This window comes from Coloeus monedula (assembly GCF_965178545.1).
Source record: "Coloeus monedula genome assembly, chromosome: Z".
NCBI lineage: Eukaryota > Metazoa > Chordata > Aves > Passeriformes > Corvidae > Coloeus > Coloeus monedula.
The window spans coordinates 533,341-544,322 of NC_138822.1; the positions used below are offsets into that span (position 1 = coordinate 533,341).

The 10,982-nt window shown below is 43.8% G+C and overlaps 1 protein-coding gene across 1 annotated transcript; it reads left to right on the top strand.

Moving 5' to 3' along the window:
* Positions 1-679: 679 nt before the first annotated feature.
* Positions 680-10,720, top strand: CCDC125 (coiled-coil domain containing 125; the record flags this gene model as incomplete). Its single annotated transcript, XM_082301128.1, has 11 exons — positions 680-965; positions 2,038-2,096; positions 2,721-2,807; positions 3,674-3,751; positions 4,445-4,530; positions 6,498-6,580; positions 7,118-7,233; positions 7,729-7,836; positions 8,824-8,995; positions 10,178-10,311; positions 10,403-10,720. Exons 1-11 carry the CDS (start codon positions 689-691, stop codon positions 10,718-10,720), a joined length of 1,518 nt encoding a protein of 505 aa, XP_082157254.1. The 5' UTR covers positions 680-688.
* Positions 10,721-10,982: the final 262 nt, after the last annotated feature.

Sequence of the window (10,982 nt, forward strand, 5' to 3'; positions counted from 1 at the left end):
CTATAAACCAAAATGGTGAAAAACAGTGAGTTTCCCCGGAGAATTGGGCCCAGGCACTGCGGAAGTTCGGGCAGAGATTGGCCTAGAGTAGGAAACAGGCGGAGGGTGTTCTTGGGGTATCAGGAGAATCCCAGTCCTTGAGAACACTTGGAGTGACCACGCCTGGGTAAGCTCAGGTCGCGTTCCCCCCAGCTGCCCGACGCCTGTCAGCGCTGTGCTGGGGACGGGGCTGCACAGACAATGCGGACCGCTAATAAAAATTAAAAATAAACAAACCCCTCCTTCTGAGGAGCCTGCGGGGAGCTCCCGGAGCCGCCGCGTCCCTCCCGCCCCGGGGCGGGACCGGCAGCGCCGGCTGCGGGCGCGCAGGTGGGTCGGGGGCTGCGGGCGGGGTGCGGGGCCGGGGCTGCGGGGCCGGCGGTGCCCGGGGTGCCCCGGGGGTCTCCCGAGGCGCTGCCCCCGGCCGGGGTCCCACCGCGGGGATTTGGCAGCCCCGAGCCGCCGCGCTCCGGCAGCCTCGCGTTTCTCGCTTGGGTCTTGTCCTGCTGCTGTAAACACGGAGCTTTCCTGTTTTCCCAGATAAAGTACGGGCGTTGCGGGAGGCGCTGTTCGCCGGTAGGTGAAGGGCCTTCGGTCAGGAAAAAAACCCCAAAGCAACCAAAAACCCGAAAAGAAGCAGGAGGAGAAGATGGAGGAAGCAGAAGAGGATGACATGACCTGTGGAGACTTGGGGAATGGACTTGGGAGAAGACCGGGCGGTGTTTATGAAGGGGAAAACTTACAAAGTTCCTATTCAATTAGATCTAGGAAGGGATCTGGAAAAGCTTGTAATGTCCCCTTGTCAGCAAAGATAGGGGAGGAAAGTGATGCTGCAGCTCTTCCTGGTCCAAAACGAAACAGCGTTTACGATGGATCCCTCAAAAAACTGGGAACTGCTCCCAGTTCCACACGACAGAATAGCTGTGGTAAGAGTAATTTGGAAGTTAATTATTCACCATGATACAAATTTCTGTTAGTGAAAGTGAGCCGTTCAGCTGCTTCACAAAGTGCCATCAAGTTTAATTCAAACCACTTGCCAAAATCCCTGAAGGGTTCCAGTGCCTGCTGGGATCTTCCTCCTTCATCCCAGGACATCAGGGGCAGAATTGCTTCTCAGTGGTCGAGGCAATGACCATCCTTAGTGTAAAAGATCCACTTTTAAAGTGTTTAATTTTGCATTTGAAAGTGACATGTGGCAAAGAGCATGTCGGGGGTGTACCTGCGTGGGTATATACGTGAATGGCATTGCTTGGACTCCTGGTTTAAGTGAAAGTCTTCCTAAAGATGGTATCTAAAGCTTGCAGCTAAATATTCAAAATCTTATTTGCTCTTCAGTTGAAATTAGTGAATTGGCTTACTTTAGGGGTTAGGAAGTCGTTTTTAGAACCTGCATTGGCACTCATCTTTTTTGTGAAGGCAATGCTGCTGTTAAAACACTCAAGTGTAGGCAGTGCTGTTCATTACAATCCAGCTACTTTCCTGTCAAATTTTAATATTTTGACTGAGGTATTTCTGTGTAACTAACTTATTTCTCTCCTTTAAATAATTCCCCATTATGCTTTCCACAGTAAGCTGAGCTATCTCTGTCTCTTGAAAATTGCCCCTACTTCTAAATAGTGCTAGCTGCTGTTGCTTTGAGTGAGGTTGTTGAATGAAAAGTTACAGTCGGAAAAGAATCCAAAAAGTTAATTTTTTAAAATTAAGATGGCAATTTTGTTGGGTTTATTTTAAAGGAAATTATAGAATATTTGTCTTTATGTCTCTTTACAACAGACATTTCTCCCCCATTTAACTTCTTTAACTGTGGAGCACTGTGTTTGACATTTGTATTGATGTATTTCTTAAATCTATGTATTAGCTCCACAAGAAAAAACCCCAAAACACAAAGATGAAAATTCACCTTTGTATATTACCTATTTTCAGGGTAAAAGCCCCACCTTTTTTTTTCTTTAAATATTACAATATCTTGCTATTTAGTATCTTCTATTAATCCCACAGAATCTAATACTGAAGTGTCAAATGAAGAACTAAAGCAACAACTTCGGGAAGCTCTAGAGGTTGGTAACAGTGCCCACGGTGCTGCTCTCCAAATCTGTGTTTCCTTTCAATGTAGCAAGAGGATCTTGGAATGCTGAGAGACTTGGATGGACCCAGGTTCTTGAAATTAAGGTGGTAGTTGGAAGCTTCATTAAATTTTATGTCAGGATATCATAGTGTGAGGTGGGCATTATGTTCTGGGGGCTTTGTTTGTTTGTTTGTGTTTGTTTTTTAGGGGGCAGAGAAAGTATTTAAAAAGATGTGGAGAATATTGAAGGTACTGTTGTACTTTTCTAGCAGATGTTTATTTTTTATTAAGCTTTGGGGCTTGAAAACCTGCAGTGTAAACAATCTTTGGATTTTTAGTCTGCGTTTTTGTTGAAAGGTAGCTAACAGTCCATTTTTATTTTACTGTGGTTACATATGTTGAGGTGTTGGCATCACAGCCAGCTGACTTCCACTGTAAAAATACACATTTCATCTGCACTGTGTTCTTTAACCTCAGGTGAGCCCATGAAAAGACTTCATACAGGTAAAACAGAGGTTTGTTTTTTGAGGAGGGCAGATTTGCATTGCTGTTACCATCGAATCCTAGCAGGAGCACGTTGGTTTTTGCTCAGTGTATCTACTTTGTTTTACTTCAGGAAGTTGAAATTTTGAAAGCTGAGCTTGAAGCTTCTCAAAGACAGCTTGAAGGAAAAGATGAAGCTCTAAGAATCCTGCAGAGCATGGTAGGAGCTGTTCAGAAATCACTTGGTGGTAACAAGGAAAACAGAGGAAATCTGCTGCTGCTCCTCATCGAAACCTCAAAAACCTTAAGGCCTTCCCAGGGCTGCAGTTTAAATCATTGAGTCTGCAGGTGTCTATAGATTTGCCTCTGCAATTTACTGGAACTAGTGTGTTATTTAAGAAGACTTTACTGTTGTAGCAATTGTCATAATTTTATCTTTGAGGATTCTTGAGGATTTATCTATTGAACATAAAATTAAGGCCTTTTTCCAGTCCCTTATATTGAAGATTTTGCCAGTGCTTGTAATCCTGCTGCAAAGCACGAGTACTTTGAGTTGACTGCTCCATTTGTTGCCCTAGAGGACAGTATGCCTTATATGTCAGGTCGTTCTTTTGTTCACAATTTGTATTATTTTTATTCTCTTTCATAACAAATTCTGCTGAAATCAGTTCCTGGGATTTAGCCTACTTATGTAACCCATTTCTAGTTGTGCAGTTTATACTCTCACATATTTGTAGCAAGTTAGGCCTGGATCAAAGCTTAGGTGTCTTGTAACCCAGTTCTTTAAGATGTGATTTTCTGCACGAGCCGTGAAGAAGACACGATCTCAAGTTAAATGATGCTGCACTGTCAATAGCTGAGGTTATGGGATTGAAACCCAAGTTTGTTATGCAAGTTAGTGACTTGAAATCAGAACCCTCTGGGGCTCACAAGTGAGTTGCTGGTGTTTGTAACTCTGCACACTGCTCTTTAACTATGAACATGTAAATGTCTCCAGGTGTAAAACTGAAAACTAAGTCAGTTTAATCACAGTATTTGACAGAGTTGCATTTTGGGTTTTGGTTTGATTATTTGTTAATCTTGCAGGCAGTATTTGATAAAGCCACAAGTCATACAAAAGCAATGCTTCAGAAAACTGAGGAAGAAAAGAGGACTCTAGAGAAGGTAGGTGTGGGTGTTTCCTTCACACAGAGAAGCCCATGGCTATTAAAAAGGGGTTATCAGGCTGTTTATTTAAATCAGTGCATACCTGACATTAATTCCAGGGGTTTTATAAAAGGAACTCCTCTTCCCTTCTAGTAGAATGGGAAATGTTAATGTATCACTCTCCTGATCTAGACCTTTCCATGCTGTAGTGTGTACAAATAATACCTGAAAACTAGCAGAGTTCTTCCTGTACTTTCAGATGGTGTTTGTTGTGGGTTCCAGTTGCTCAGAGTGAGCTGCACAACTCCTTAGTGATTCAGCTCAGGCTTCCCAAGGGCTCTAAGAAATGGGTTCCCAGTTTTCATTGGGAAGGTGGGGAGGAAGAGGAAGGTGGCGTTGAGCTATCTTGTTAAACTGAGTTTTTTGCTTTGTTCCTCCTACTGTTGTTCTGTCCCGCATAATAGGAGTGAGACAGGGAAATGTAAATGTGGCAGCGTGGGTTTGTCTTTGTTGTAGGCCTCTAGAAGCATTAGTTCTGTAACAGACTGGAATCCACAGGTCAGTGATGCAGAACCTTTGGTGTCTGGTACCACATTTGTTATCAGCAGTGTCACAGATTGTCACTGAGATCTCTGCCAAACCCAGCATCCCTGGCATCCTTTTGAGGGGAGCCCTGTAATGCGCTGCTGCAAGTTTGTTTTGTTTCCACAGGAAATAAATATTTTGCAATGGGAAATTGAATTTGATCAGGACAGATTTAAAAACATAGAAGACACGTGGACCGAAAAATATGACAGGTATTTGACCTACACTGTGTATTGCTGGGGTTTTTGTTTGATTTTTAAGAAATGCCCTGACTGCTCTGTCATCTGTTTTCTGTTCCAAACTTGCCTCCTCAGGTTCTTTGGGGTTTTGTATTTTCCCAATTCCCTTCCAAATTCTGGAAGATTTTGATTTTTCACACTAGTAACAGTTGTATTTTTCAATTAAAACTTCTGGAATTACTGTCCTATTTTTTTTTTTTTTGTAATGTGTCTGTAGGCTGGCTTTGCTAGGCTGAGTTTTTTTTCATCATATGACGTTAGCCAGCTGGAGACTCATTATCCTTATTTACCTTAACTGTAGATGAGGCAGAGGAAGTAATGGTATATGTATGCATGTGGAAGTATAATTTCCTGGTTAATCATTTCTTTATTGTCTTGCACTGTAGGTCTGGGCATGAGTACAGGGAAAATGGAGTGCTTTAGAGAGAGGCTGATCAAGAGGTTCTTTATTAAGTAAGAGCCACCCTGGCTGGACAGCAGGTGTAGTTGGGCAAGAAGAATGTACCAGAGGCACTAAACTAACGATACATAACAGATGTTGAAAAATGGGACCAGCAGACTCACTCATTTTCATGTAGAAATTGTGTCTCTGAAGTCTACCCCTCAGAGGAGTTGTTACTGTCATTATTTGTTATTATTATTGCTGTTGTTGTTATCATTCAGCATGTATTTTTATTTTAATACGTTTCAGCTTTGAATCAAAGAATAAGCCAAAAGTTTACGAACTGTACTACAGATACATTTGTCAAGGCATGTCTCTTGAAAAGCCTCTCCTGGCTGAGTAGGTTGGAAGTGTAGCTGTGCAGTTTTGAGCCACAGAACTGGTGTTGACTGTTGAAAGATAGAGACATAGCTTCAGAAAACTGACAGCCAGGGGCTCAGCCTGCTTTGCAAAACATCTGATATTCTTCTGATAGTTTTCTGACATCTGAGGCAGCAGGACAAGAAGAATGTGCATTTTCCTTTGGTTTTTTCCAAGTGAAATAATTCAGACTAGGCTGCATTTAGTGACAGCTGAGGAGATGCACCAAATAAATTGTATTGCTTTGACATTTAGGGCATCAGATTGCCACTGTTCTGTTCAAGACGGAAATACTTCAAGGAAAAATGCATTATCAGTGCATATTGTGTGTTCTCACGTTGCAACACCTGAAGGCACAGCTGTTGTTGAGAACAGGATTCAGACTACAGGAAGTTTACAGACCAGAGCTGTCACATCTCTAATATCAGTTTTGTTCTTTCAAGGAAGTAGGAGGTATCTAGCAAGTGTTTCAGAGGTCCATAATTACCAATTTATTTGCATTTCTAATGGGAATGTGGCACTTACAGTGATCTCTTGTTAAAGCTGTTGGCACCACCTACTTACATGGGAATGATTTTTTCTTTTTTAACATTCAGTTGAGCATACCTGGTTGGGTTTGGAGTGTGAGGGTGTGGTGTCACGAACAGGGCAAGCCTGTTGGAGCAGCCCGTGGTGCCAGGGGGGCAGAGCACCCTCAGGGTGAGCACAGAGGTTCCTGGCAGTGCTCCATGGGTGCCGAGGGCTGAGCACACAGCCCAGCCTGGTGCTCCCTGCCGTGCTGGCCTGGGTCAGCAGGACTGGCACCTTGCTTACCGGCCCCTGGCCAGCAGATTTGCTTCTGACAGCATAATGCAGATTATCAGTACAGATATTATGGGAAAATACTGTCACTTTTTCCATAAAAAATACCAAAAGTGAGAAAACTGGTGGAGTGATACTCCATGGTTAATAGCTTGTCAAACCTAGTACTAAACTCCTTCCACTTTTGTTTTTTTTTCTTCCATCTTTTAAGTAATCCTAATTTTAATTTGCAGAAATATGAGATATTGTGTTTCAACAGGTTATTTCTTAAATTACTGAATGCCCATTTAAAAACATTGTTTAAAAATACAATAAAGCCACTTTCTAACTTCTACAGGATATACTGTGAAAATGCAGCTCTTAAGGAAGCATTGAAACTGAGGACAGAAGAAGTTAAAACACTTAAAGCTGAAAATGCAAGTAAGCCACCAACAGCTATTCCTCTGAATACAGTTTTTCAGGAATAACTCAGGATGTAGCTGTGATAGAAGCTTCCTGTGGGCATCAGTGTCTTGTTACTGGCAGCTGATCTTAGTGAATATGCAGGAGCCTGGAAGTTAAACTGAAAAGTAGCCAGGGCAGATCAGAGTGCTCAAGTCCCTTTCCCCTTTTTTTTGCCTTCCAAAAAGCTTTAAAATAGCTGACTTAAATAATTACTTCCCCAATGTTGTGCTGTTCTGAATGAGTGGCTGCCTGACTTTTAAGTGTACAAGGAGATGAGCACTCAGTCCTGAGGCAGAGCAGTACAGGAAATGGTCTCTCTCTAAGTGGGTCATTACTTCTGGGAGAACACAGAAGAAAAAACAACTGGGATATGAGTTTCTACTTCTACACTCTCATCATGTTTCTAAACTGGTGCTTGAACTGTAAAACTGCTTCATTTGGGTGTAGTTGAACTCAGAAATTAGGAAATCGGAGCAGCAGACTTTTGTAATCTCTTTCTTTGTTTTTTTGTAGTCCTGAACCGGCAGTGCTTGGAACTGCTTGCAATGCTAGATGTGAAACAACAGAAAATTTTTCAGGAGAACATGTCGTTGAACAAAAGTGACATTACTGATTTTACAGGTCTTGAAGTAAGTATTGTTTATGTGTTTTTCAAACTGGTTGCTTCAGAGATCTATATTCAAAATACACTGAGAAAATTCATTGCTCATTGTATATCCCTTTATTTGGACCCATTTTTAGCTAATTAGAACATGCCTTTGCATGCCTTTTAGTTAGTTTTCTTCCTTCTGGTCCACCTTGCAAAGAAAGATCAGATAGAAGAAGCATCAAGCTATTTTTCACAAGCCAAGGTGCTTATTTCTCTTCTTCCTAGCACTTAAACCCTGCTTGCTCGTGCTTTACTGAGCACAGTAATATCCCAGTGAGGTCTGCAGGGCGTGGCTCGCGCAGCTGTCAGGTTTTGCCTGAAAAGCACACCTCTCATTGAGTGTCAGAAGCGATCGTCTCCACCTCTCGCACCTTGCTCCCGCTGACTGACACTCCCTGTTTAGTTTCAGGGTGGTTTTTTTTTGCTGGCATCTCTGTAAGCGAATCCTTACCTGTGGTTTGTTTTGGGTTTTAAGCTGGCGGTGCTCGGAGCCTGCACCTGCAGTACTGCTGAGGGGCAGCCTTGTCCGTGTGCCAAAGTGGCAGCTCTCACTCGAAAGCAACTCCTTCATCTCAAGCAAGAGGTAATGAGGCCTGGCTGGGTGGGGACAAGGAGGGGCTGCTCCTGCTCCGATCCAAACAAAGCCAGAAACGCTCAACCACTGCTTACACAAACGCAGGTGTTCCACAACCAGAACTGATCTCAGAAATAATGTAAAGTTTGTTTGTGGTGCTTGTAATGCCCTAACCTCTGCTGGTAGAAAAGTTTTAATTATATCTACTCAGCTTTACTAGTTAAAAAAAAAAAAATTAGCATTATTTTTTCTTCTTCCCATCTGTTTTAATCTAAAAAAAAGAGAACACACCCTAAGTGTATGCACTCCATGAATGTACACACTGTGCATGTGGACTGGCACTGAGCCTTTTCCTTCCTTCCTGGCAGTGCATTTCACCCCTCCCTTGTATTGGCATCAGCACCCACAGCCCGCTCACCCAGCTAGGTCAGCAAGCTGATCTTGCTGGAAAATACCTATTTACCTCACGCTTAAATCAGTGACATGAATTTTAAGCTCCTAATTTTTTTCAATGTAGTGAGATGGTGTGGATTTAGAATTTTTCTTCTAATCTGTGTTTGACTCTGCAAATGTGGTAACCATCCTTGTGGTCCTGCTGCAGAAGTTCCAGTTCACTAACTGGTTTTGAAAATAGGTACTGGCCTGTCCCTTATGATCCCTGATACAGATTCCAATCTCTTGTTCCTTTTGCTCCTGGCCCAGCTGTTATGGGACATTATTGTCCTCCTCAAGCTCTCTGCATGTGCAGAGATAAATACACAGCGATGCTTGTGTAGATGGCTGGTGGTGTGAACATGTGCAGACAGTGAAGAGTAAGGACTTCAATACATATTTCAAAACACATTTCTTTACACGTCAGGAAAACCCTTTGGTTCCTACTACTGCTTCCTTGATTATATTTACTTGCAAGTTGTCTGTTTCTTAATATTAATTTTAAATCTGCTTTTGCTTCCAAATTAGCTAACATACTTTAAATTTCCCCTGAATTAAAACCAGATTGAAAATCTGAAGAAGAGTAAGGATGAAGCATATATCATGGCAGATGCCTTCAGAATTGCATTTGAGCAGCAACTGATGCAGAGGCAGGACCAGGCCCTGAGGCTGGCAGAAGCGATAAACATGAAGAAGGAAACAAAATTTGCAAACTGGAGACGTCTGCGAGGCACTGGTAGCTGGGCAATCTGTGTGTCCGTGGGGGTGGACTGGCAAGGGAGGGAGCAGGAGCCAGGAGTACCTCTCCTGGTGTTAAATGTGTGCTGGTGGCTCAGCTGCTGACTGAGGGTTATGGACAGCAACTGAGAAAAACTGACATCTGGCTGTTCTAAGTGCTTCTCTGTTGTTTGGGGATTTTTATTGAGCTCTATGTAAGAGCTGGGGAAGGAGAAGAAAAGCAAAGCAAAAAAAAAATTGGGGCTTTTTTAGCTCCAAATGGGGTATTGAGCAACCTGGTCTAGTGGAAGATGTGGAACGAGATGAGCTCTAAGGTCTCTTCTAACCCACGCCATTCTATGATTCACTGGAGTACAAAACAGATTTTTTTGTCCTGTTTTTCCTTAAACATTTTTAGCCTTTTATTATGCATGTGTATCAATACTAGTGTCTATTAGTGTTCTTACACTAATACAGAGTTACAAAGTCCTGTGTAAAACAGGAGGAATTCTAATCTGTAAAGTAAGAATAATTCTAGTAATCTTTTGTTCTTTCAAAAAAATAAAGGGATAAAGAGAAGTATTTAAGTGCTTACATTATGGTCAAAACCACTGCACACTTTAGGAGCAGCACAGTGCATTTGTTTTGACCATTGGCCAGGAGCTGCCAGGCTTAGAAGTGTGGTGTGTCTTCCAGATTCCTTGGGCACTCCTGGAGTGTAGTACTACAGCAGCATAACCTTTACTAGCTGTTTCCCCTATACTGACACCATTGCTTTCAGGCTCCATTACTTGGTACATACATCCCATTATTTTAATGTATTTTACTGTTTTTAGAAATCTTACTAACTTGTAAGTGACCTGTGTCAGAGAAATCTTTGGCTTTTTTTCAGGCTACTTACTGTTCAAAAACAAATTTCCATGAAGTATTGTTTAACTAGCTCTCAAAAGTTTATTTTTCATAGGGCACAAAGAGTTTTCAGTTTGCCCATGTGTAAGGTCTGTGTAGCCTTTATGTGACAGCAGGAGTAGTGCTGCATGGTAGGAACCTGCCGTGTCCCATGCAGTGGGAGAAGCTGCAGCTTGCATTGCCCTTTCCGATGAGATCGTTCAGATCCAGGTTTACAAGTGCCCATTTTATCCCTAAGTCCTGTTTCCCTTCCTAAGCTGTTCTGCATTTGATGTACTTCTGTTTTCCTTAGAGCGTGTCAAGCTACAAGGGAACAAGGACAATCTGGGGCAGAGGCTGTCCAGCCTGCTCTCATCAGATGGGGACTGCAGGAAGGTTGAGGAGCTGGACAATCCCCAGGAAATCCTGAGGATGTTGATAGATCTGGTCAGTATTTGGTTCGGCTCTTCAGAGCGTATGCATGTTTACACACCCTGAGCTGACAGATGGCCTCTTCTCCTTTCTGTTGACCACACAGGTGAACGACAAGGAGGAGGCCCTGGCGCACCAGCGCAAGGTCAGCTACATGCTGGCACGGGCTGCCGAGGCCAGGGAGGCCGCGCTTGGCCAGGACGAGGGGCGCACGGGAGGAAGGTGTTGGCTTGGAGCCCAGGGCCTGCCGGCTCCCCCTCACACCGGCAGCCATCGCCTCCCGGCCCTGAGCTGCTCTCCTGCCCTGCCCCACACAGGAGTGGCCCTAGCAGGGCTTCGAAAGTCGCTCTCCTGGCCCTCGGCGCTCGGGGATGGACGCGGGCCGAGCAGGGTGGCCGGGGGGCTGTGCAAGCTCTCGCTGTAGCCACGCGTGAGGGCAGCTCAGCTTTATAACAAAGAAACTTCTTGTGGAAACACCAGAAACTGTGCTGTGATTGCATCGCTGCGGGGCTGATGTCATCAGCGCAGACAGGGAGCGGGGCTGATGGAGCCGGAGTGATGTCACTGTGGGGGCAGTGATGTCATCAGCACCGACAGGGAGCAGGGCTGATGGAGCGGGAGTGACGTCACTGTGAGGGGAGTGATGTCATCAGCGCAGACAGGGAGCGGGGCTGAGGGGGGCTGAT